A 26,941-nucleotide genomic window follows, 5' to 3' on the forward strand; every position below is an offset into this window, starting at 1 on the left:
AGCCCAGTCTGCCCATCTGATCTGTTTGTGTGTAATTAAATATTACAACCAAATCACCCACAAAATGGCTCTGTATCGACTACAGTAACTGGCCTCATTTTGGCTGGAGCACATGCAGAGAAACTGATGCATGCCAGCTAATGCCTATTAGCAATTAGAATTGTGATTGTTGGCATTGATTTTTTAGGGATAAGAAGGAGGAAAACTGATGATTTTAGGGGGGGTTTTGTGGTTTGACAGACTCAGGGAGTTTACTCTTTGTGAGAACTGTACAAATGTTTAAAAGCAAGGCAGAACCGATTTGCATTGCCACAGAAACAACCAAATTATAAAGACTGAATGGCGTACTGTATATGTTTTTTTTTTTCCACAAACCATATGCTGTAACACTTAATCAAGCCATCACGGTGTAATAACTGAGTGAGAGGGTGGTGTAGCTATAAGATGGATGTCTTTCAGCAGCAATGATGGATTTCGTTCAGTGACTGCACTCTGTTTATGTCTAGTGTGGGTATAATAAGAGAAAATTACCTTTTTACTGTTCCAGAGTGGCTAATTATTAAGTCTTTCAATAAAAGTATTTTTATTTTATTTTACTACTAGCAAATTATATTATTAAAGTTATATTTCTTCCTCGGGACATTTAAGCAAACAACGCTTAAAACTTACACAAGCCATTTCGGTTCCCATGTCAGTCAGAGGGAGAAAAGAAAGATGAGCGGCTGGGGCTACTTTTATGTGGAGAGAGGCCTTAATATCTTGCTATCCATTTACTGTGATCCTCACCTCACCACTCTGTCTAGGCAGTAAAGTTAGACGGCATTTTCTCTTGAACCTCAGCCTCAGTCTCACACATGAACCAAATGTTGAATCATTATTGGGCCTTTTTGGATTGTGTTGCTATAGCTACTATTTAGGTGGACAGATGGACTAAAAAAAACTCTGGTAAGTTGTGGCAATGAAGGTCAATGTGTTCCACACATAAGGACTGACTGACCTGTGCAGTACTTTCTGTGTAAAACCTGCCCAGTCCCATGGTGCATCTGTGAATATTTAGTCTACTTCTCATTTCCACCCTAACACAGGACACAGCAAATAGATGTGAATGAAAAGCATTTAAATCACTCTGACAGTGAAAATTCCTATATCATCGCCAAGACTGATTAAGTGCGTCCAACTGTCAACTGCATCACCACCGACCACATCCACTCATGTCATGGCAAAAAACACTTTCTCATCAAGTCCTCTTTTTTGCATTTCGTTTCTATTAAGAAGCACTTGCATGACAACCACTTACCTTTAATTTCCGGCCTTCAACGCCTAACACTTAGATTTAAATATCATTACGACCAAGCCAGACTCTGACGCAGGTGCATGTGGCAGTGCTGTCTCTAAGCCAGACTTCACACAGGGATGATGTGATGAACAGTGGTTCCTTTTAAACAAAACCATTGCTAGCATCCAGGCAATGCACTAAGCTGCCAGGCCCAAGATTCCAGCCATCTTCCAGCCAGTCTTCTTGCTTCCCTCATTAGCTACTCCGGCTGCAACCCAAACCCAACGTCCAGAACAGATTCCCTCAAGAACCACAGCCTGGACTCCGTGCTAATGCATGTGACACACTGGCTGCTCATTTTCCGATTTAAACAAGCCAAAGAAGCTCAATACCAATCCAAGCACTCCTGTTCTCTCTGGATGGAATAAAAACTGAACCGCTACTCTCCAAGAATGTGATTACAAAGAATAAATCAAGATGCAAAGGCCCAAATGCTTTCAAGTTTGCTGTCACTATTTCTGTGTCTCTGTTTGTGTCCGTTCCCTTTTTTCCCTTGAGTATCTGTATTCCCCATCTTTCTTTGCTTCCTCTTTATCAGTGCTTTACTGTAAACAGTGTTAAAAAGCATGACTCATGCGGCTGTAATGTAATAGGAGGAGCGTGGCTTGACATCAAAATAATGACTGAAGTTGCAAGGAAGAGAGTGAGTAAAGAGGGGCTACGCATGGTGGAGTATGCAATCGACTTATTCGACTTTGATTGTTATTAATGTCACAAACTAAAAGAAATGGACAGGAGGTTCCTGAATCAATGTTGTTGGTTTTGTAATAGCCTGAGAAATCATATCTGCGCAAGCATTACTCACGGATTTCCAAGAAGAGCCAATACCCACACAAGTATATTTGAGCACCCACAGATGAGCACATTGAAACACATGTGCACACCGGCAAACTAATGGGTCAGTGTTTTCACAGCTGGGACTAGAAAGGAAGCCAGTGCAAACAGCGACATGGACCGTCAGCGTGTGTATGTGTGTGTAGCCTGAGGTGGTACACGCACCCACGCGTAACACACTGACACACAAACATCAATTGTAGTGTTGTGTGAAGGATTAACCCTTATTATCCACTAGAGCGATATGACTTATGGTCTTAACTCTACACACACGCTGACCTGCTGACAGTGTTCACAAGGTTAACCTAAATTCATCTGTACAGTTATTCAGGCCAAATACGGGCTTGCTGTTAATTCCCGAGCATATCTGCAGCATGTCTAACACGCATGCATCACACAGGGATGAACTTAAATCTATTTCACCATAATATTAATGTCCTGATATGTTTTCCAAAACTGTATTTGATCATGCTCCAGATTTGTGGAGCAGGGAGTGTATTTTGAGAGTGCTGGTTTCCCCATCTGTGTGACCACAGTGCTGGGCCGTTCTCCCTGCATCTTTCTGCCCGCTGTTCCCACGCCTCTTTCTGGGCTAAATACATATTTAGGGAAATACTGAGCAGCAAATCATATGCCCTGCTCTCAGTGCACCCCAAACCCATTACTCGCAGCCTCCTTTTTATTGCCTTTATGAAGCTGGAGCACAGAAACTCAACTTTCTGTTACTACTGGACCAAATCAAAGTTTATTTATCCAGGTAAATCATGCTCTCATGCATGAATGCTCTCTTTCAGATAGTCACTGCCTCAGATTCATAGTTGTACACGCTCAAGCCACAGAGAAGCCCTTTACTACCACAATCTTCCACTGCAAAGCTTGAATGGACAAGTTGAGAGTTAACAGCCTTGCTCAAGTTCAAGTCAGTAGTTTGCATATCTAATTATTGGAATACTGCTTCAACGGCTATCTTGGGAAACAAGTACAGACACAAAAATAAAGTCTGAGAACATTGCAAAAGTCCCACAAAAGCTCAAACGGGGCTGAACTTAGACAACTGTTTTGCCAGCCGGACCAGAGTTTAAAAGACATCTGTGTGCCAGTTATATAGATCAATGATTTCATAGGCACTTCCACTGTCCATTAGTATAGCTACTACTCTGCACTTTAAAATGCCCCACAGTACTATCAATACAAATTACACTAGGAAGAGCTCGCTCGTGCGTTTTCCTTGTGTGGAGAAATGAATGACAAATGGATTCTTCTGTATAGCGGCACTGTGTAGTGGGTTCAACCAGTGCTGTGGAGCCATTTGAACACATGCAACGCAGACTAAATAGGTTTCAGGGCATGTGTCTGTGTGTGCGCAAATGTGCAAGTGCGAGTGTGTGCATGAGTAATGAATAAGATCCTGGCACATCACAACCGGGTTCCTCTAATGCACTCCCTGTAGACCAGAAGAAATAAACAGATAAAGATGAAGTGGACGTGAACGCAATGGCAAAGAAAAAAAACGAGAGAGCCAAGAGTGAGAGTGAGCAAGAGAGGGCAGGAGGAGAGGAGGGAGGGAGTTTTCAGAATTGTTATTGGAGCCGTAGAAGTCATTTCTGACTTAAAGAGTTCCAGATGTGGGCCAGCCCCTGAGAAAGAGAAAGAGTCTAAGAGACGGAGAGAATTCAAGAGGGAGGGAGGAGTATTTATCAGACTGTGCCCTTCCATATGATCGGTAGTCTGCACTCCCTTTCTGACACTATCTGCTTTGAGAGCAGAAAGTGGATCTTTGCTTCTGTGTGCACTGGTGGTCGTGTTGTCTTCAGCAGCAGAGGGGGTGGGTGCTGAAAGGGTGCGGGGTGTCAGGTGGTAAGGTGGTAGAGGGGTATGTGGCTTGCACAGCCCAGTCTAGGGCCTATAAAAAGCTAGGGTGGTCAGAATAATGGTCTGTTGTTATTACACACACATACACACACACACACACACACACACACACACACGCTGGTCTTTCTCAAAACCGATGACTGAACTCACCAAAATAGGCCAGTCGAAAACCCAACCAAAAGACATCTGGTTAAATACTGGGAAAAAAGCTGCTCTTTAACTTATTTTGCAATGAAATAGCTCTACCTCAAGCATATGGCCAGATAACTGGCAAGTCTAATGCACTGCACTCCATTGTTCGCAGACTTAAATGTAGTGCACATTATAATGAACTGAATGGAAGCTGCACAGAATATGAAATGTAAGGTGTGCAGTGTAATGACTGACAGTGTGCAAGTACTGTGTTACATGCTGATTGATCTCAGACCTTTGGGAGGCTGGCAGTGTTAACGCATTAACCTCTTCTTCACATTGGCACACGAAGGTGCTGCTGCATGATAACGTCTTAACTAAGATCCGCAGTGAGCCTACAGCCCTGTAATGATGGCCATCTTCAGTTATTTTGTCTTTCCCCCTCTCTCTGTTATGTACATGGATGTGTATGCCCAGCTTCCCAGCATTTGGTTTCACTCCCTCTGTGCTGGGCTAAGCTGCACGATCACACTACAAAAGGCTATTGTCCTTCAGTAAAGAGCTCTGCTCCAGGGAGCTGGTAGTGGGCCACAAACAAAGGCTGGTTACATTGTCCCAACACAAGCTCATGAATCAACTCAACACTGGGCTGCCAGAACAGCCACAGAAAGAGCGCTACGACTCTACTAGGGTTTGACAAGGAGAGACGTGAACGAGAGTTGATTGAGGAGGGATGTTAGGGTGGAGCAGGATGCACAGCTGGAGCTGGATGAGAAAGGAGGGAGAGTGATGTAAGATATGTGGAGATGGTGGTGGGTGAAAGGGAGTTTGTCCAGCAGGAGGAGAGGAGGAGGAGGAAATGGAAGGGGAGGATTTGGAAGGAGTGCAGCCAACACAGCGGGAGGATAAGAGGTGAAGTCAGCGTAAACAGAGAGCTGTGTCAACAGACAAGCCTCCTGCCTGCGCTCTAAAGGGTATCTGCACCCCAAATCGCAACAGCAGACCGGGAGCAACGTGAGGACTCAATCCCGCAACCGACCGATGAGAGCGAAGTGGTTCAAATCTAGTTTGTCCAACACAGAACGCAGCAGTCGTTTCTCCTCGTACGACCCTGCTCAGAGAGAAAATACTTTCTTTGTCCGTGTCAGATGCCCTCTGTACTGTTATTTTCCTATTCTGACAAGTCAAATTAGCAATGGATCCATCAAATGCTCACGCACAAAGAGCTGTTGTTGTATGCAGCAGCAGGCCACAGTTCACCTTTTCCACCCTGTGAGGGAGTGGAAAGTGATGACCAGCACTCTGAGAGGAGAGTGTGTGACATCCATCACCACACAGAAAAACATACACTGAAAGTCATTTCAATCAATTTCCCCACAGAACAACTAGACATTTGGTTCATTTAAGTGCACTGAAAAAACTTCAATGTATTTACCATTGGCGTTCTTCCCGCAGATCAGGTGCTCATAGTGCTGCAGGACTCCCCACAGCTCCGCATCATTGTTCACGACCCCTTCCAGGGCCTCTGCACTCACTGGGGCGCATGCTGACCCCAGATCCGGCCCCGAATGACCCCTCTCGGCCATCAGCACCCTGGCTCCTATCTCCTCCACCAGAGCTTCCATGCATGCGGTCAGGCATATAGCTGCATACTCGTGGATGCGCACGGAGATGCGGGTATCCACCATCCAGCGGAAGAAGCGTCCCACGGAGAAGGAGAGGCCGCAGCGGGCGGACTTGCCCTTCCTCAGCAGCTCCCCGGCACTCATACTATACATGGAGATGGCCTTGACCGTGGCAGAGACGCAGTGGTCGGCCAGGGCCCAGCTGAGCACCAGCCTCATGGCGCTCTGGACCTCGAAGCGTGTGCAGCGGCAGTGCATGACGCTGAGCCGCTGCGCCTCTCTGGAGATCCGGATCAGAGCCCTGCGGAGGAGACCGGACAGCCGCCTCACGGCCTCCGGAGAGAACACAGGTGCAGGTCCCCCTTTAGCGCACCCACTCTCGGCCACTTTGCGCAGAACCTTGGCCACCTCCTCTTCGGTCCAGGGGAACTCTTCCAGCTCAGGTAAGCGGGGGCACTTGGAGAAGATGTCCTCCGGGTCTTCGGGGAGGACAGTGTTGACCGTGTCCCAGCTGTTGTTCCTGCTGTTCATGGAGCCGGAGTAGTACCACCAGTTGCCCCGGTGAGGGGCCGTCATGAAAGCCTGGGAGTTTGACTTGGAGGAGGACAGGCTGAGGGATTTACAGGAGTCCCCCGCCCCGTAGCCAGAGTCCAGCGTCAGGTCCTCCAAGGTCTTCATGTGGACATTGCTCAAACCAGCCATTATTGTTAAACGGCTTTTTTTATTTATTTTTTTCTGGGGTGCTTTGGAAGAGTGGCAGACCTCGCCAGCCGTTTACCTGGAAGTCAATCTGGAAGTCAAGCAGCAGCAGTCGAAACTCCGCCGAGCTGGATGAACTGGTTACACAGCGCGACACTTGTCAGACATGCTGCTAAATGGAGTTGCTGGACAGCGAAACAACACAAGTGTACGAGTAGATAAAATCATATAAGTGTTTGTTTTTTAATGAAAGCCACCTTATACTGTCGTTAACAAACAGGTCAGCCAGAGAAAGTCAGAGTCGCACCCGTCTCACCTTTCCCCCTGGGCAGCGCAGGGCTTTAAACTTTCCTCCAGTATCCACAGTCTTTTAAAACACGACGAAATGTCTCCCCTCTCTCTCTGAATACAGCCAGACCCGAGTTCCTTTAGTATACAAATATGTCCCCGCGAAGCCGCTCAACTGTTTCGTTTTCGTAGATAACCGAGTAAAAAGAGTCCGAGTCTACCTCATCACCCTCCCGTCCCGGTGCTCGGTCAGAAACTGCCTGTCTGAGAGTCTCAGCACAGATGTGTGAAAGGAGGGACCGCCGCTGAATGACAACATGGAAGCGACTCGAGCGACCAATCAGGAGAGGGCCGACTTTTGTGGCAGCCAATCAGCACCCGCTCCAACTCTTTCCTAAGTTTCGGAGAAGTAAACTTTGTTTCGCCTCAAATGACGAATCAAAGAAATTCCCTTCACATGTGTGACCTACATATGGCCGTATTAGCTTTAATGCTCGATTTACAAACGTTTTACACAACCACAGAGAGAATAGCTTCGTATTACTTCAACTGTTTCACAGTCTTTTGTTTATTTCGTATCACCATTCTACCACAAAATGCGATTAAATATTATAATGTATAATCTAATTAACGGCTGCTACCTTTCACTAACTACTCCGCCACGATAAATCCCATTAAATATTACATGAATGGGTCTGGGGAAATTCTTCTGGTTAGTTACCTGGAACCAAACTGCACACCAGGCAGACTTCAGGTGTTGACTCTGGGGAACTTGGCTTGCTGTCTACACATTAGCTAATCTCTCCCCCGCAGCCTGTAACAGGAATTGAATCTGTTAAACCCTTGGTAATCATGTAAGAGGTGGGGCAGTGTTAAATTTGACTTGATGAGGCTTAGGATTTTCACTGAAAGTGCATTTTAAAAGCTTATATGGGATTGCAAGGAAGACAGAAGTGTTGTAATAGTTTATGTGTATGTTGGCCTGCAAATTTTCATTTTCGTTTTAATTTTGACTGTACTGTGCTGGCTTGTACTGGGCTTTGTACCCAGTCCAGTACCTTTCAGTACTAGTCAGCAGAGGTACTTTTTTTTTTTTGAAAAAGTGTCATTTCTAGCTTTCAAAACAAAGTTTGAGCAAATCCTCTTACGAAACTTCAGTTTGGGATCATCATGTGGCCCCTGTTTGTTGTTTGTGGTTAGGTGCTGTAACATGCGTGAGGTAAAAAAAAAAAAAAAGCAAACATGTTGAAGAGGCCTGTGACTACCTGCTTCTCATCACTCTGCACTCATATAGACAGGTAGGGTGTGTCTCCACTGGGCAAGAGTCCAACACTATTACATAATGGGTTTAGGGCAGTTACCCCACATGCTTATGATAATGCAACACATTGTGAAAGTGGCTATAATGAATGTTTTTTCTTGCACATATACAGACCTGGATGTTAGAGAACATACTATACTATGCCTGTACGGTACACCTAAAGTGGAAAAACTGGCTCTCAAACACACACACACACACACACACACATACACGTCACAGTCTATGAATCACATAATCAGGGGAACTGCATAGGGAGTCAACCTTTCAGTCTACTTAAAACTCCCCAGTTTTGCAGTGTTAGTCAATGCCACTGTAAATGAGATCAGAAGACACACAGGGCGTAGAGGAGATCACGGGAGGTTAGCACTTGCCTCATCCAGACCTCATGTAGCGGTTGTTAGGACAGAGCTTACCTCATGGTCTCTGTGTGCGTACATGCTCAGGGGCAGACATCAAGTCAGCCCATCACCCAGAGCACATTCACACACGTGGGGGGGAACAAAACACTCTGCAAATGATTAAATGTGGTCACAAAAACACATCAGCTTTGTTGGAGTTGAAAATGTCAGTTTCATAATGTTTGCTCTTCTCTCCGCATTGGTCATAAAACACAATGAATGTGATATTAGATAAATTTAACTTAGAGTGGGTAAGTGGATAGTGATGTCAGGCTCAGAGAGTAACAGAGTGAGGGTTGCAGAGGGTTTTAACATGATATCATATTTACTCTGCATTTATAGCCAGTAATAAAACCGCATGAGAGCAAGAATGTTTCATAATCTAGCTAAATATATATATCCATGTATATATATATTACATAGCTCAAGACATTTTCACAGGTAATTTTGAGTTACATTCACTTCTTTTAGGCTTTTTAGTGAAGTTCATGGATTTGTAGTACCTCATTGAGCCTGATACAACTCATTGCTGGGATATAAAAGCCTCATGTGTCACCTGTCATAATGAACCACATACTTTTATGTGGTCAGGAACAGCAACTGTTTGCATAGAGGAAGTGATCCTAGACTGTGAGTGTTCATGTGTGTAGAAAAGGATTTGTGGTTTTAACACGTTGACTAATTTATATTGTGTCTTTTCCTCCTACACTGAATCAGCCTGCCACTGCTCACAATATGTTTGTAGCCATCCAACCACCTCTGCAGGTATGTATATGTGGGTGGAGCACCACCATGTGGTTAAATAGGGAATAGTTTTTACTTTTTACTTCTCTATACTCCTATTAGTTGTAGTTGATATTTTGACAAATCTTACAAAGAGACAACAATAAAGAAAACAAACATAAAAAAAATACACTTCTGAAAAATTATCTGGACATAAGCATAAAATTTTATTTGCAAAAACCCAACAATTCAAAATAAAAGTACAATACATTCTTAAAACCTTTTCCCTACAAAACAATTTCACAGAAATTACCTTGGAATGTATATTCCTATTTTTCATTTTTATGTTTCTTATATATAGTCTTATATCTAATGTGTTTCTTTTGTTCTTTAAATAGTCCCATGTCAGTGTTGAATGACGTAAAGTATAGACCTTTTTCCTGTAGAGGCAAAGAAAGGGTCTTGGAGGGCATTTTGACAATCATATAGTCAATAACAGATCATTAACTCTCAGCCATATATATGTCCAGCCTTGAGCCCTCCAGCCACTCCCCATCAATATAAGTACCATGTTGCATAAACAGAGGCATTAGGAGCCCAGCCTCCAGTCGAACTAATGGGAGGAGGTGGGGTCCTGCTGGACTGCAGCTGCCAGTGAGTCTCCATCACACCTCCTGATTTCACTCAGTCGTCATTAGTACCATCTTTGTCCTGTCTCACAAGATGGGGCAACTGGCTTGTAAAGACCACTCCTTCCTGCTTCTAAGGTAATATAACAAACACTGACATGTCTGTAATCCATTGACAAGAACCATATTTCTTTCTTTTACAGTGTATCTGAATTTACAGTGACATTACAGCCTGCTGATAAATAACGATGTATTTCTGTCTGTCCCTGCTCCCTTCTGTCATTGGAGTAGTTTAAAAACTGCCTGCAGCCAAACCCTGATAAAGGCACACATTTGTGAAACAGCCATGCCTCACCACATCGTGTCCAACACATGAACTGGTCTCCCTTCTGTTGTAGCTTTATACAAGCTTAAAATAATGTTGATGTTTTCAATAGCTAAGCATTCCCTGTCTCTGTGGTATTTTAATACGAGAGATTGAGTTTTAATCCCACAAATCCAGTAGTTGAAATGCAATTCTCAGCTCATAAAATGCTTTAAAAATTGTGTGACAACGTTAAATCAAATGTCAAAAAGCTGTTGTTGTCCTCTGTTCCCCTCCTGTTAAGAGTTTTATGTTCTAGTTGACAATGAGGTTAGAGATCTGGAGGGAACGGAGGATACCGTCAGTAGAGTTGATAGGTGTAAACGGTTCACAAATTCAGTGTTTTAGAACATAAAATAGCACCCCAAATGTTAGTGCAGCCATAATCAGTCAGGACAAATGAAAAGCCATTTTAAATAACTAACTGCACAACTGCTTCAGTTAAACTTCAGTTAATGAAACAATGGAAGGATCAAGTCATAACTGATAGGTAGCATTAATATGGGGGTAGTAGGTAAAACAAAACAGCAGTACTGCTATAAATAATGTTTGAACAGATACAAATTAGACATTAAAATGGATAAAGGCAGAAATGAGTTGAAGATAAAAAAGATACAGAGGGACGAGAGAGGGACAAAAAAAGATATAAAGATGACGTATCTGTTTGGAAATGGGCTTTTCTTATTCAAAAACCTTCCTTGTTTCATACTATCAGGTATCAGGAAAACTGCAGCACCTCAATCATACTCATTAATGATATCCAACAGGTAGTAGTAGATGTATTTAGAAATACAAATGTTTACCAAAGACAGAGTTCCTCTACTCAAGCTACACCACCATGTCTGAATCTATCTGAATAACATGTTGACACACATTCTATAAGCTCCCATGTGAGAGCGTGTTAGAAAAAAGATCTTAGGTTGTCTTCACATCTCCTTGTTAGAAAAAAGGTGCTTCCTGTAATCATAAGCACACACAAGCGGCAACACACCCATGTACACTAATATATATACATATCCCACGCATCCCACGCAAACACACCCACACACACAAAAACAGCTGCTTTCCAGTCTGTCTGAAAACATTGCACCAAAAAAGGACAGAGAGAAGGAGAACAAAAATAACTAATATCTTCTCTCTGTACAGTAGTTCCGTCAGTGAGGCAAAGTGATGACTCAGGTCTGTCTGCCTAAACGGCTCGCTCCCAAAGTTTAGATTTGGACTCATTTCCTGGTTTCCTCACACAGACAAGCATACAAGAGGGGACAATGGCAAAACAGAGGCGTCCCTGAACAGAGCCTGTTTAAAAAAAAAAAAGGCAGTTCAGGCAGTGAGTGAGCTCCTACAGGTCTCTCTCACACACAGTGGATCTGCAGGTATGTTCAGAATCGTCCGACTAGCAGGGGGCGCTATCCCTTTTTCTTGTTTTGGGCGTTCCACATGCCCCGTTTGGAGTGGTAGTAATGAAAGAAGTTCCTCAAGCGTAGTCTCTCCACCTCCAAACCATTCTGAAGTACCCTAAAGGGGGAGGGAAGGAGAAATACAGGGTTAAAACAAGGTTCCTTTCATAATGCAGGGTTACATTACAAGGGAATTAACAAATTAATCCAGGAGAAAATACTGGGTTAATAATCCTAGTCGCTGTTTTCTGTTTCTGATTCTTCTACAACTTTTTCTTCTTGTACTAGTGTCAGTTCTTCTATCTAGACATGCAAGTAGTTTTGGTTTTATTGGCTCAGATTTTGAATGATGATGATGATTTAAACCAAGTCTACCTTTTGTAAACCAAGAAGATATGCAGGTAGTCTGACACAGTCTCAACAAAAATTAATTTTGTACTACAAGTATTCATTGCAGGGTTATTTTGTTGGGTTGTTGCTGGGTTACCTGTCCAGTAGCTCCCAGTCTTCTCCACCCCAGCGGTCTTTGAATTCCTCTGTGTTCATCCCTCCAATCTTATCAAAATCAGACTTATATATTCCAAACAGGCCGAAGCCGTTTACCTCCCAGTAACCTACGAAAGAGCAAAAAGACTGTTAAAAGGAACTATTGCTCCCATTGCATCAACAGTGATTATGATAAAAGGAAAGTCTAATGCTTATACAGCACAAGTATGTACTTCTGATGCAAGTGTGTTTATTATGCATGTAAATTGAAAACCTGTATTAGGAATTCAAAGTAGCTGTCTGTAACTGGGGAATGAGTCTGAGTGACAAACTAAAAACTTGAAAACTATGTTAATACAAGTATGATTATTGTAATGTGTGTCTTACCATCAGGCTCCTGTGGTGAACTACCGCAGCCGAGTCTCATGACAATGGGAGCAAAAGCGAGCCGTCCCTCCACACAGTGCTTCCTGATGCTTTCCAAGATGTTGAGAGGGAAGTGGATGTGCAGATCACACAGGAATACAATGCTGTGACTATCCTGCAAGAGGAAACACAAACAAAGACGCATTCATCAGATCTAAATCATTTCTAAATCTTTCCTTTGTCTGAATCTGCTTGACAATTCTGTGTATGAGCTGGTGCAAAATTGTGTACATGCGAGTGGATGTTCACATATGCCTAATATGAGATTTTGGGATTAAAGAAAGTGAAGAAGACTGGGCTCAGCAGCAGAGGCTTGTCTTTACTTCCAGAGCCTGCAGGTCATTCAGACATGAGTGACAGCCCTGTCATCCCCCTGTGACAGCACTGACACTCAACTGACGGATCAACGTCCGTCCAAATTTCCAGCCGCTCCACGCCCCCGTGGGTGGGTGTGCATGCGTGTGTGATAAAGAGACAGCCAGAGAGTGGCGTTAAGGGCACATGCACACAAATAACCTGTGAAAGGGAATGGATGTGACAGCCATGGCATACACATGACAGCGGAAATGCAGCTAACTGTCTAAGCGATTCCCTGTCGCCCACAGCTGGGCTCTGCGGGAGAGGACGAATGGAAGCAGGAGGAGGCTCAGAGATAAGGGCGAGATCCACCGCCCATGACAGACCGGCCTAGCTGAAGTATTCATTATGCATGAGTGTTCTTTCTGTCTGTCTATCAGCCAAGTAAAGGTCATGTGGTCAGTGTGAGTGGCTGACCTTCAATGAGTGGCTTTTTCCTGCCAGCTCACATATTGTTGTCTTGCCTCTGTGTGTTTGTTTCTCTAACCTCAATAGTGTCCACTCCGATCTGCAGTCCTGCTGAGCGCTCAAAGTTACCTTCTCTCCTTAGATACTCATATCTGCCAAAAGAAAAATATACACACGCACATCACTTGGAAGCCTTGACAATACGTCATATTACATGACTGATTGTGTCGCATGCACACACCTTGGCACACCGCTCTCTCTAAGTGCCTGCTCCACGTCCATGTCTTCACTCTCAAAGTCGACAATGATGATGCTAAAATTGTCGTCCTTTGTCTGCCGATGAAGATTCTCCATGTCAGAGATAAACTGCTGTACCCAGCGAGCCTGGTTTTTCACTGATGGACAGTAAGTTAGGGGGAAAAAAAGAAAGAAATCAATCATTTATTTTTATGGTGTATATTTGTAGACCAGACCGGCATCCTATAATCAAGCACCAATTGCTAATCACCCCCTTTTGGGGGAAAGAATGCCCCTTTCACATATGTTAACATGAGAAACTAGAGTGAAACTACAAAGATAAGTATTAATAACCAAAGCTTTCACACTGAAATTTAAGGAACACAAGATAATATTCACTATCAATGTAACCATAAATGATACTACTACTGATGGATAGCTTGAGTGGGAGGCTGCTGGAGCACAGTCATACAGTGCAGCAGCATCAGTAAACATGATTGTCGTCTCCAGTGGTGGAAGAAGAAGTTTTTTATGCAAAAGTATAAATAACACAGTGCAGAAGTACACAAACAGGACTGTAAAATAAAGCCATTCATATGCCCCTATAAATAACAAGTACTTTTCTCACCAAGCATCCTCTGTCTGTTTAATTATTAAAGTAATATTTTAGGTTTAAAATTAAATCAGAATAATATTAGTTTAACAATTAGTTCTATACAGATTTATGAAAGTTAGTCCCCTTTTTGACTGACCTGGCACCACAAAGTGCACCATGACATCTTTCCTCCACTGTAGCATGACCGGCTGGCAGAGCAGAGGCTTAGCATAGGCGGTGCTCCAGGGGGTCGCTCCGGGTCGGGCGAGGGACCTGGTCGAGGGAGGAAGCGGTGGGGTGGCGAGGCTGGACATAGCAGCGGATGGGGCAGAGGCCGGTGCCGAGGCCGGGGCAGAGTCAGTGTTCTCTAGACTTTCCTCTCCTTGCCTGCTGCGGTGGAGCAGCAGGTAAATGTATTCCGACAGACGTACCACGCTGCGGCCTCTCTCCATTAGCTCCAGCTCCACCAGGTAACGGTTCCCTCTAGCAGAGTCACGCCGCTTCTCAACGTTGATTATTCGCAGCAGGGTGTAGATCCTGGAGCACAGGCAGAAGAAAAGCTTAAGAAAACACAGACAGGTTTGTTCATGCTCTGAAATATAATATGAAGGAAAGGGAGAGGATACTAATATAAAATACAGTTTCTTATATTATTCTCACAACTGGATTAATTATTGTTCAAAAATATGGCTACTCATTGTCTGTGACACTGTGAAGTCAGCATGGTGTGATATAGGAGAAAATGAAAAGAGAGGAAACTTAATGGCCGAGCTACTTTACAAATAACATCAAGGTTTTTAAGTGCTGCTGCAGAAAACGGTAATCAGCACATAGAGGACTACTAACATGAAGTCAATGCACCAGGGCATGACCAATATGTTCTCAGTGAAATTACTTCTTGTTTTACATAATGGTTAGCATTAGAAACCACATTTGTATTTATAGGGTTGCAGGGAAACATAAGCTCTCTTTCACCCTCACATTACTCTCACTCCCTCCCCTTCATCCTTACCCTCCGTTGCGTTCGTTGAGTTTCTCCATGTACTGCGCCAGCACGTCCACCACCTCACTCTCTGCCAGCTGGAGGTTGCCAGACACATTGCAGCGCAGGTCGTTCCAGTCAGAGCGCAACAGCTCAAAGTCCATCGGATTGACTGAGAAGGTCCTCTGCCAGTTGATGCTTTCCTCTGCCCAACCTGGCCGAGCCTCGACCTCCTCGTAGCTGTAGTCCGACATCTCGCCCTCCTCTGGTTCTGGTTCTGGTTCGGGATCAGGGTCCGGGTCAGGATTAGAGCGGTTTGCATCCTGGTCAAATTCTGCTGGGTTGGGGTCCGGGTCTGGCTGCTGCTGGGACTCAGTGATCTCGGAGGTCTTGAGGTAAGAGGTGACCCGTGATTGACCTTGGAGCATGTTTTCTGTGGAGTTTAACCTCGGTGGGGTAACTGGAGGGAGAGGGGGATCTTGATGATGGGACAGTGGAGTTCCTTTGCTGGGTTGTTCGGCAGGACTAGTCTTTGAATACCGGTGCTCCCCTCTCCTCTTGCTTTTCTCTAGATGTTTTGCCCCTGCTGCCCTGATGGCAGGCTTCTGTACACTTTCATTCTGAATACTGATGCTTCCATTGTGAGGAGATGTCTTACCTTCTTTTGTGGGGGGGATGGGCCAGAGCTGAGGAGAACTAACAAGACTTTTTCCTCCTATTATGCCTCCCCCAGTATGTCCTTTGGCACCGAGGTTGACCAGCCTTGTGGTCTTCCCAGTTTGGTACAGAAAGACCCCTGGGAACACCTCCCTAGGGTGGCGAGATGCCCTTTCCTCCCTCCTCTCTCGACGCTGCTCCCTCTCCCTCTCCCTGTTCCTCTCCCGCTCCTTGGCAGGTCGGGGCCTGGTGATGTAGATCTTGTTCTCCTCTCGTTTTTCCTTCTTGTTTCCAGCGAGCTTGTTGTTGTTCATTTGAAGGTTGTCGCTATGGGCAGAGTTGCTGAGGATCTGCTGGGCTCGGCTGGCAAGGGCAGAGAGGGAGGACTTTTGGGGGAATAGCAGTGAAGACTTGCTCAGTTTAGGTGGAGTCTCAGCTCCCTTCTCTCCGCCCCCTTCTCCTCCTCCACCACCTGTTCCACCTCCTTTCCTGCCAGGGCCCAGCTCTGCGGGACCAGTGCGGATCCAAGACAGGGAGCGGCCCCGGACCACACTGTCCATGTCAGGCTGAAGCACCATGGGTTGAGGCTCTTCATGTCCCTTCATGATGTCCTTTCTAATGTTTCCTTTTGTATGATCTCTTCCCCAGTCTCTGTCCAGATCCCTACCAATCTGCCCATCTCTGCGAGGAAAGTGTCTCCTTTCTCTGCGGATTACGATACTGTTGACTGCTCCCTTCTCCTCTTCATCAGGGTCCTCCTCCTCTTCTTCCCCTTCTCTGACAGCTGGTGTGGGCACAGGGTTTGAGTGCTGATGGGAGGGGTTAGAGGTGTGACTGGTCTGGCTGGGATGAGAGGGCTTCTTGGGTGGCTGTGTGCCAACGATCTCTGCCTCGTCCTCTGTATCTACCACCTCCTCTTCCTCTAGAAAATCTGGAGACATGAGGGAGACACAGAGTTGAAAGAGTGCATGTACATATGTGTATACATGTGCGACTGTGTGCATGCACGAGCGCGTGGTTGTTCATTATTAGTTACCATCTGGGTTGGGGAAGAAGAACGGTCTGTCATCGTCCTCCTCATCCATCTTCATATATTTGTAGAAACCAAACCTGGCAGACACAACAAGAGGCACGCACATAAACACACACAACCACATGCATTAACACAAGGCTGAAGTTTCAATGTGCCTTGCAGCATATTAAACTTAATCTCTTGGTGAGAGGTCGCATGAATCACTGCCATTAAATTCACACTTGAACAGTTATTGTGCATAATCAATGTACTCGCTTATAATATAGGAGACAGAGACAAATGTTCCCTTAGCTCTCTAAGAGATAAAAGCAAGAATGTCCTTACTTCTCCAAGTAGATAGGGGACTCTCTGTAGAAACACTTGTTCTCTCGCTCCATGTGTGTGAGACGTGTGAAGTCATTGGGGTAAACAAAGGATAGATACACCTGAAGAAAAGTCAAATGTCAAATTAAGAATCCAGTGCCCCCAGAAAACACAGATGAAGGTTTCATTCTCATTTAGCAGCCTCCTATGAGGATTAGAATAACACCAGGATTGAATTAAAATTACCCACTTACTGCAGCTCTGCACAATGCTGCGTAATTTCTTACAGGGATTCCTGGCAGATCTAAAATAGATTGGCTCTCATTTCCAGCTCATCACTTGTCTTTGCAAGTGCTGCAGTAACCTGTGTTGTCCTAAAGGGGGGAGCAGCACTCAACAATACCTGCCACCTGCTTCCTTTATGTGTTTTAAGGGAGAGATGCAGTCCTGATGTACAAACTGGCATTGAATTAGCTTCTTTGCTTTTGTGTTATCTGTCTAGTTGATCTGAATATTACTCGTTGGGGCAATTTTCTTAGCAGCGTAAAAGACTACTGCAATAATTGGATGCACTTCTGACGCACAAGTCTAAGAACTCACTATCACACACAGAATCATCTTCACACATCCTGAGTGGCAGGTCTTTTTGTGATCTAGAGACAAGGAGATGAAAATGTGACTTACAAACTGAAGGCCCTGGTATCTGGCGATGGGAAAGTCTTTCACTACATAGGTTGGAGAGTAGAGACAGGCCGGAAGAACGTTTTCCAGTCGGGAGGGGTTGATCATAGGAGCTGAGAAGAGAGGAAAAAGAGAACGGGGTCAGGTACAAACAAATATGTATATGAAATTCTGGTTTCAACAAATGTAGAAGTCAGAAAGGGAGATGGGAGATGATCAAGGCAAAGGAAAACACACAAAAAATGGAACAAAATGACATGTCTGAATACAGCTAGTGACAGCCAGATAGACTGTGAGCCAGACAGTCAATCAGTCATTCAGCGAAAATGACAGGACAGAAAATCAGGATGAGGACAGAAAAAGGGGACAGCCTGAAATGATGACTGGCAGATTTACTGCTGTAAAAGGTGTCCCTGGGGTCTGGCTTCAGCATATCCGCGCCGTGCTGCATGATGCTGCCTCCCTCCAGACCCTGGGGCAGAGACACCTCTGGGAGACGGATGTGACTGGCCAAGGTCTGGGGGATGTGATCCACACTGTTCATCTTCAGATTGGACTCGTCTGAAAAATACAGAGACAGAGAGGCATTGAGTGAGGCAGAGACATAAGGCTAGGAAGAGGAAGGTTGATTCTTGCGCTCACAGTTTTGATTATGTTAATGTCGGACAAATTTGACGTTAGCTGTCAGAACGAAAACATTACACACATTATTTGTGCATATTCGCAATAATTGCAAATCTTTAACAACTATGACAAAGGTAAAGAATGGGGAGAAAAAAGACAAAAAGAGAGGCAGAGAGGAAGGAAACAAAGGAAGAAGTAAAAAGTTGGAAGAAAACAAAAACAGAGCAGAGCAGAGTCATAATTATACCAATCGATAGCTGGGAAGGAGGAGAGAGCATGTGTGATTAATGGCATGTCAGGAGCAAGGCCTGATGGGAGAAATGCTTTATAATTAACAGGGTGGTCAGCATCATTTTTATCCTCCAGAGGGTGGAGTGTGCACATTCAGTGTGTGCGTCTTTGTGTGCACAGGCTACACAGAGAAAGCGCTGTTGTAGACTTCCTTTTTTCTAACAATAAGACATCTGTTGATCACTTACCTGGTTTCCACTACACACAAGCCTCGTCAAGACTAATTAATCGTCTATGTTACTGAAATCCTCAAAACAAGCCAGCAAACAAAGAAAACAATGGAGCTCTCCTCTTTCTTTGGATTAATTTCTATCATAATGCAGTTGTAATAAAAAATACAATCACAGCACAGCTATTGAGACCTCATCCATGTGGTTTTTTGAATTTCCTTGTCTCTGTAGGAAATGCCAGAGTGTATGTGTGTGTGAATTCATTAACAGCTACCATCTGGGTTGCACTTTTATGTGTATTTTCACAGATACTGAACTGTTCTGAAAAAGTACTATCACACCAATATTTGGCATGAATGAGAAATTATTCTGGAGCTGTATGAACTGCCCTTAATTAAAATACAGTAAATGTAATTTAAATGAAATTAATTAATACATCAAACTGTTATGTAATGAACACCATGAACAATTACCCTGACACAAATGATGATTTCATTTGGAAAAATTAAATAATACACAGTTCAACTGTTTTTGGTCAGCAGGATTTTTGATTATGAAGATGGATGTTGAGAAAGCCATTCAGATGAGATAGTGCATTCTGGAAATATTCAATAACCACTTAAAAATCTGCAAGATAAGTTATTAATTATAAAGTGCTTACACAGACAGAGGAACAACTGCATTCTACCAGTTCGGTTAAATTATTCCTGGTTTTCCAGAAACTAAATGATGATCTGAAAATGTTATTTAGGATCCCTTCTCGGGCACTCTCACATCAAAATATGTATAAATGTATAGTATTTGAACACTTTGACACTGGTTGCTGAGTCACCCATCTCTTAGCCTCTGGCTACAACTGAAAGTCAAGTTGTTGAGAGCATGACATAAAGGGAGACATAGGGATGGATGGGTGGAGGGAGACAGATGAGGAGATGGTAATGTGACCTCATATACTGTACAAGGCCTCCTTCTTTCCTGTCATCGCTGGTCATAAACAAGAAGGCATACATCTCCAGCAAACTCGCAGCTTTGCCCAAAATGACAACTCCACACATCATTTTCTGTGCAGCTGGCATTTTCCCTTGTTAACGATACTGAATCCCTGTTACACACTGCTATTCTTGGAGCTATAGAGGTTAGAAACTCTCTGCAATGAATGACACCTATAGAGAAAAATAGAGCAACTATTAGAGTATGTAGCTTCTCTTTGGACCCAGAAGATATGCCAAGCGCCAATCTGCAGATTTTTTATGAGAAGAATAAATAAATATGAAATAAAATGTCAATTTTAAGCCTATATAAAGATCCAAACAGAATGTGAGTTTGTTTGAGAGACAAGAGAGTAGTACATCTTGGTTTAAAAAAGGCTGATTCTGTGACATTAAACTTCTGATCGATACCAGACTAGACTAATGAAGTAGTTTTTTTATAGCATCGTTTCCTCTTTCTATTTGGCAAGCTCTCTGCTAAACAAAAAAACTGGAAATAGACAAGATAAAGAAACACATCCATTGAATCTTAGCTACAAACACCAGAAATATTTAAAGTCCATTTTAAAATGTCTTAAGAAATATTTTTTTTTTTCAAGACATTCCATGCAATATATAAACAGGGCAGAATAGCTCTTACCTGTGTACAGGGAGATGTAGGCTGAGTCTATCACTTCATATTTCAGACCAGGGAGGAATGGACGCCACTGTGTGTGAGAGTGTGAGAGAAAAAGGGATTGAGTGAGAACAGAAAACCAAATGCCAACATGTGAAAAGTATAAGCTAAACTGTGACACTCTCTGTGTTATTGATCTTAGCAACATCCCAGGATCGATCTGATGCTGGGGTTTTGTATAAACACACTTAACCAAAGAGAGAAGAGGAAACAGAAAACAATAGTGTGGCACATGAACAGAGAACGAGAAATGTGAGTCCGTAAGGGGTAAGTGAAATCAGCCAACAAAAAAACTGAGAAAATAGACCGTGGGCAGAGCAAGAACAGAGCCGTAGGAATAAGGTGGGTAGGTGTAAAAAGGAAGATCTAGTAATGACCTGAAAACAGAGACAAGCATGGAAAGAAAAAAAAAGAAAGAGAACGAACGAGAGAAGCTACAATTCTTTTAAATAGATTTCACAATTACCACGTCACTTCTGGTTACCCAGGATATAATCACAGGAGACAGGTCATTTTCCAACCCTCGGGTTGAGAATACAAATATAAACACCCTCCTCAGGCTCATGCAAATGGCTCCACGTGTGTATGCACACACACACACACACACTCACAGTTACTGTTTTGGATTCTGTTGTAATTTTGTCAGTCTATGTTGTATGCTACTCTGAAACATTAACACAGAAGCACAAATGAGGTGCACATACAAAAGAACAACAAACAAGGACACAGTGCGACATCATGCTGAGCGGCAGCAGGGAGCAGGGAGCAGTTCAGCAGATCACCCAAGGCTTCAAGCATTGTGTCATTATTTTACAGTGATTGTATTTTACAGGTTAAGTCACCTGGCTGTCTCAGTCTAAAGTGGAAACCACATACGCGATGTAACTGAAGAGGTTTAGTTTTACCAAACAAAAAAAAACAACAGAAAACCTACATTTAAAAAAGTTAAACAAATGTAAAGATGTCTATTTACACAATGGACTCCCAACCAGGGGCATATGTACCCCATGGGGGACTTCTGCAGTTGCCAAGGGATAATAAACTAATTTGTGTGTATATATATCCACTTACTGAGTCAGCTGTAGCACCTGAACGCTTATGTTACATTGAGCAAGCAGAGAAGTGGATAAATGGTTGAGCTGGGTAGCTAATTAAACTATTTATCCATAATTTCTAATAGTAATGTTTAAATTGTTAAATAGATGGCTAAATGTAATTGATAAATGGTACAAATTATTAGCTGAAAGTATTGGAAAAAATGGTGAAAGTAGTGGATAAAATGCTGTAGATTTCTTTACGTGCTGAATAAACATTTCAAATGGTTAGCTAAAAGCCTTTGAAAAAAATAAAGTAATGGATAAATGACTGAATGTCCAGTTTCTACCACTCAGTTTCTACCACTCCAGTGCAAATGTAAAATCAATTCAAATGAACATGTTTAGAACGTAATGGATGGTGTCGATGAAGGGGTACTTTAGTAGTTCATCAGACAAGGCTGTGGGGGTACATTAGAGAGAGAAAAAAAAGGTTGGGAACCACTGCTTTACACAACATCAGAGGTGTCAGTGATGCAGAAATGAGTTGATTACATGCTCCATTGTTGTAACCAAACAACCCCAAAAGTTGAAGCAGCATGCAGTGAACAGGCGAGCAGAATCGGAGATTTTAACTCATAGTCATTGTTGGAAAAGCCTGTGTTGCTAACAACATTATATATATCTCTGTTGTATTCAAGTGCCGCAGTAAGCCATGACAGTGTAACAGTGAGCCGGCATGCATAATACCAGGACCCTTAAACTGAAGCAGCTAAATGGAATTCAGCCATCACCAGCCTCGACTAGGATACAGGAAGTAGGAAGCCATTACAGCAGCCGAAAAACACTACAAACCGCAAGTCAAAGTCTTCAACAATCACAAATCCACGCTTTGTGTGAAAACGCATTCGCTAGCTTTTCTGCAGCTTTTAATCACAACAGTGTGATTGGATAGCTGCATTTCTACAACACAAAATGGGGGAAAAAAGACTCAATTTTCTGCTACAAAATGGGTCATCACAGGGTCCATCCTTTGCAAGGCTCGATGGAGCTCAACACTCGGCTGCTGTCACATCAGCCATAACACATAAGCACTTGAAATACTGCACGTGCACCTGTGTAGCCTATTTCACAGCTTTGTGAGCTTTTTTTGGCCCCACAGATTCTCTGATTAATTCTTCCAAGGGGAGGTATAGAATAGAATTGGTGTGTATTTAGATGTGTGCTTGCATGTGCACCCTACAGTATTTGTTGTCTGTGTGTGAATATGGGCACGTCCTCTGTGAAATAGTGTTGACAGGGAGCAGCAGGAAGAAGCAGAAGCCTGCTCGCCAGCCCCACAAGTTCAACAGAGAGGAGAGAAAATCAATATCCAAGACGGAAATAATAAAAAGTACCAATCGCAGAGCAAAATGGCAACGGGCAGCCAGCAGGGTTGTTTCATCACGTTACATCATGCCTGGACCACCCAGTGACATATGAGGTTTTGATATTGTTTTCATTCAGCTGGCCAAAAGTGGCTGTTGCTACGAGTCAGTGGTTTGAGGCCCACTGGAGTAACACACATACTTTTATTTCAGTTTACACACACATACACACACACACACACACACACACACAGGTAGTTTGCCTCTGGTTCCATCAGGCCCAGGTTATTTTTTTTTTATCCCTCAATGATTAGGAGTTTATTGCTTCCAAGAGAGCTGGCTGCTGCTGTGTTGTTTCCTTCAATTCAATTGGCTGCTCCAAAGCCTGAGGCGCTATGGATATGAAGTTGTTTTGTTAGTGTGACATATAAGAGGTAGCGACATCATGAAACTAACTCTGACCTTTTCCGGTTTACGTAAAAATCAATTCAGATTTGAGGTCCAATAAGATTAACACGAAATAAACACTTTCATTTAGTGGTCCCACAGCCGAATTGTCTAGGGAATAAAAATTTTTGTCATATGTGGCCAACACATTATCTCCTCATACATTTTGCATGAATACCGCAGGAACTGAAAGGATGTTTCCTCGAATCAGATCTTTCAACTGGACAACTGGACAGCTGTTGTCTATGTCCATTTGCTCAGTAGAGGACAGAGAGGTTTACTGCGAGCTTTCTATCTATTTTCTCTTTCTTTTTCAGTGTCTTACTCACATGTACCTGGCTTTAGGCCCAAATTGGTAGAGTAGTCAGACAAAAGTCAGTGGCAGAGTGGACAGCAGAACAAGACAGATGTTAACAAGTCTGACGACACCTGCCTGAGGGATAAAGGGAAGAAGAGGCTGGGACTACACTGTTATTTATTTATTTCACTTTTGTTTGCACAGGGTAGGTTGGATAAACTTTCAGCCGTATCCTGCATGAAATGGCCACAACAGTTTACTTTGAGGTGAGCTTACCCAAAATCCCGGAAAGGCTTTGGGCTTCGGGTTGAGAGCCTTGCAGAGTTTGACACATATGGCAATATGTATCGTTGTAATCCTTCTCCAACATAATGTGACTGATATCTGTGCATGTAACAGTCGACTAAATACCGAGACAACTATCTCACAGCCAAGGTAAAAAACAATCATAGGAAACAAATAGAGTGGAGGTTGTTGCTGAGGTGACAGTTCTTCATTACTGCCAGGACAATTAATAAGCCTTATAAAATATCCTTCACCCACAATTCAGTCTGTGATCACTCATTTTGAGTCTGAATGAAAGGTAGAACACAGCACAAGTGCTCTCGCTGACCTGTCTTTGTGTGCCTGTTGCCAGACAACTGTTCAGCCATAGAAACGGCGACTTCATTGAGAATGACATGTTCCTAACAAGCCAAGAATTATGTACCGTAGTTGTGGTGCAAAAAAGGCAAAGTGACAGCTAACAAGCTAATAAGAGCACACATTTACAACCACGTTTATTAGTACAGACGGAGACAGAGACGAGTATTTATAGACATGGGTTAAATATGTTCTGTGTAATCTGACTCAGAGCTTTTAGTTAAATCCAGTGAGAAAATTGACTCCACTGTCCTGTCTGTACAGTAAATATGAAGCTACCTCCAGCAGCCTTTGCTTAGCATAAAGACTGAACATGCGGGAAACAGCTACCTTTTTAATCACAAGTATTGTACTTTGCTAGATTTCAAGACACATCAGTTACAGAGTAAAAACAAAAGTCGCGATAAACTGTGTCGGAATGGAACAAAAGAAAGGTGATAAATCAGCAGCTGCATTAGAGAAGAAGCTGCCGGCGTGTCAGTTGGATACTGTGGAAAAGATATAAGATATAAATGTATGTGTTCACTGGCAGAGTGTCAGGGGTGTGGAACAGCAGTTAAGGATCACGTCATTATGCGTAATGGTTAGCAATATTGTACCGCAGCCTAGTTTTTAAATATATTTTTTGTATTGCCTTTATTGATAGTGACAGCTGAAGAGTGACAGGAAAGAAGGGGACAGGGAAGAGATTAGAGAGAGAGAGAGAGAGAGGGCCACAGATTGGATACGAACTCATGAATTCAGCCTTGGGATGTGGGATGCAAGCTCCTAGAGATGAGCTATCAAGCGCCCAGAGCACAGTTAAAAAAAGGTTGCATCTACTTTAATTAATCACTGATTTAATGAACCACCCAGCGAGCGCACTAAGTGACCCAAATCAAACACACCCACGTTGTTGCATGACCAACAGGTGGATGCTGGATCTAGTTAAATGCTAAAATGCTTATGGTGGATACTCCTGCAGTGATTTCTGCATTCAATGAGGAATGTTTACCATCAGTGAGGAGTGTGAGACCTTTCTGCTGTTTTCGACAATAATCCCTGACACAGCAGTGACAGCAGATCCTCTTTTAACTCAGTGGGACAGAGAGAGTGAGTGGACTGGTTATATTCAGACAGGGAGACTGAGTAGACTGGTTATATTATGAACTGAGAATGAATGAGAAGTTGAACCGAACAGATTGTGGAGGGCTTCACAGTGCTGACGACTCACAGAATGAATGACATTCAGACAGGTGAATGCAACAACAAACTCACTGAACTCCCTCTCCAGATGACACTGTCAACAGCTACTGTGTTGCGAAGCAACAAAGCGTTGTGTGTGTGTGCTCTCCGTGGTGTCTTGCCTTGCTTTATATGTGGGTTTGTGGCTGCAGCTGCTGTGGAGTTTATATTGTTTATACCAGTGTTTTTCAACCTGGGGTCCAACATGGGTTTGGGAACCCTTGGTTTATACATCGCAATACTGTCTGCCGTGCTGATGTTTTATTCTATTGTTGACTCAATAAGAAGTGACAGGTTATTTTAATTTATGAAGCTTAATAATGCTTGTTGCACCTGCCATAGACGCCCATAGGCTTATTTAGTTATTCTTGTAATTGTTCTTTATTTGTCAGAGCTTTGTCTAGTTTATGGTTAATTCTAGTGAGGCCTCACTGAGGAATATGTGTTATAATTTATAATCAGTTAAACACACAGGCTGCAAATTGCCATCTATAGAAATAGAATGTATTGTTGTCTCGGAGCTCAGGGCTCATGTTGCTGATGTTGTTCCATTGGTGTATAGGCTGGCATTTAATGCAATAGCCTTATTTAATTCAACAGTAGTATCATATATCATCATATAGCACCCCTTTTTTTCTTAAAAAATGTAATGCAGTAACGTTTACTCAGAGTACATTTTAATTTATTTACTTTTTACTTTTATCCAAGTGCATCTTTAAGTGATTTTACTTTTATTTTAATATTTTTTGTTAACAGAACTTTTACTTGACGTATAATATTATAGTACTCTTTTCATTCATCTCATATGTGTGTTATGTGCTGAGACAACACATTACAAATGATATTGATCTTCTGGCTGAACACAGTGGAAACTGCACTTTCAGAAAATGAACTCAGTCCATTTGAGGCACGTCACTTTTGACTTGACTGGCCAATCAACACAAGCAAGTTGGGGGGGGGGGGGGATCATATTTTAAGACCTGATTTTAAATGATACATTTGTTTCTCAAGAATCAGTATAAAATATGTGAGATGACAAGCAATGACAAGAAAAAGTTCCACTTACGATGGGATGCAAAAAAAGATATGACAGCTTTCGTAGGAAAAGAAACAAAGTGTGAATTTTCACATTGGCAGTAATGGAAAGTCTGCAGTGTAGAGCTATGATTCGGCCCACTGACAGGCGCCTGGCAGCAGAGTATCAAGGAGAGACTCCTGACAGGCTCTGAACAGACACCTCCCCAACAGAGCACAGAAGACACAAAAGACTGCTGGTGTGTTGATGCTTTGCTGATACTGTTGTAGAACCTTCATAAAATCAAAGTTGACAAGGATGCAGACGGTGAAGAAGAGCCAAAAAAGCACCTAACAAAAAAATTAATCTAACCGAAAA

At 43.1% G+C, this 26,941-nt stretch overlaps 2 protein-coding genes across 2 annotated transcripts in view; both read right to left on the reverse strand.

Moving 5' to 3' along the window:
* abtb2b (ankyrin repeat and BTB (POZ) domain containing 2b) overlaps nt 1-7,042 on the reverse strand; it is a 44,812-nt gene extending 37,770 nt beyond the window's left edge. Inside the window, exon 1 of the mRNA XM_035665630.1 lies at nt 5,610-7,042. Within this exon, the coding sequence (XP_035521523.1) occupies nt 5,610-6,501 (892 nt within the window). The 5' untranslated portion in view covers nt 6,502-7,042. The remainder of the gene's footprint in view (nt 1-5,609) is intronic.
* A 2,392-nt stretch (nt 7,043-9,434) lies between these two features.
* Nucleotides 9,435-26,941, reverse strand: part of b4galnt4a (beta-1,4-N-acetyl-galactosaminyl transferase 4a) — a 124,772-nt gene continuing 107,265 nt past the window's right edge. Inside the window, exons 9-20 of the mRNA XM_035665693.1 lie at nt 20,501-20,567; nt 18,183-18,347; nt 17,790-17,899; nt 17,127-17,227; nt 16,806-16,879; nt 15,143-16,700; nt 14,288-14,667; nt 13,540-13,693; nt 13,378-13,450; nt 12,495-12,648; nt 12,109-12,235; nt 9,435-11,739 (exon numbers count right to left, since the gene is read on the reverse strand). Coding sequence (XP_035521586.1) covers nt 11,631-11,739; nt 12,109-12,235; nt 12,495-12,648; nt 13,378-13,450; nt 13,540-13,693; nt 14,288-14,667; nt 15,143-16,700; nt 16,806-16,879; nt 17,127-17,227; nt 17,790-17,899; nt 18,183-18,347; nt 20,501-20,567 — 3,072 coding nt within the window. The 3' untranslated portion in view covers nt 9,435-11,630. The remainder of the gene's footprint in view (nt 11,740-12,108; nt 12,236-12,494; nt 12,649-13,377; nt 13,451-13,539; nt 13,694-14,287; nt 14,668-15,142; nt 16,701-16,805; nt 16,880-17,126; nt 17,228-17,789; nt 17,900-18,182; nt 18,348-20,500; nt 20,568-26,941) is intronic.

This window comes from Morone saxatilis, unplaced genomic scaffold, assembly GCF_004916995.1.
Source record: "Morone saxatilis isolate NCDOM2014 unplaced genomic scaffold, NCSU_SB_2.0 Contig2, whole genome shotgun sequence".
Classification (NCBI taxonomy): Eukaryota; Metazoa; Chordata; class Actinopteri; family Moronidae; genus Morone; species Morone saxatilis.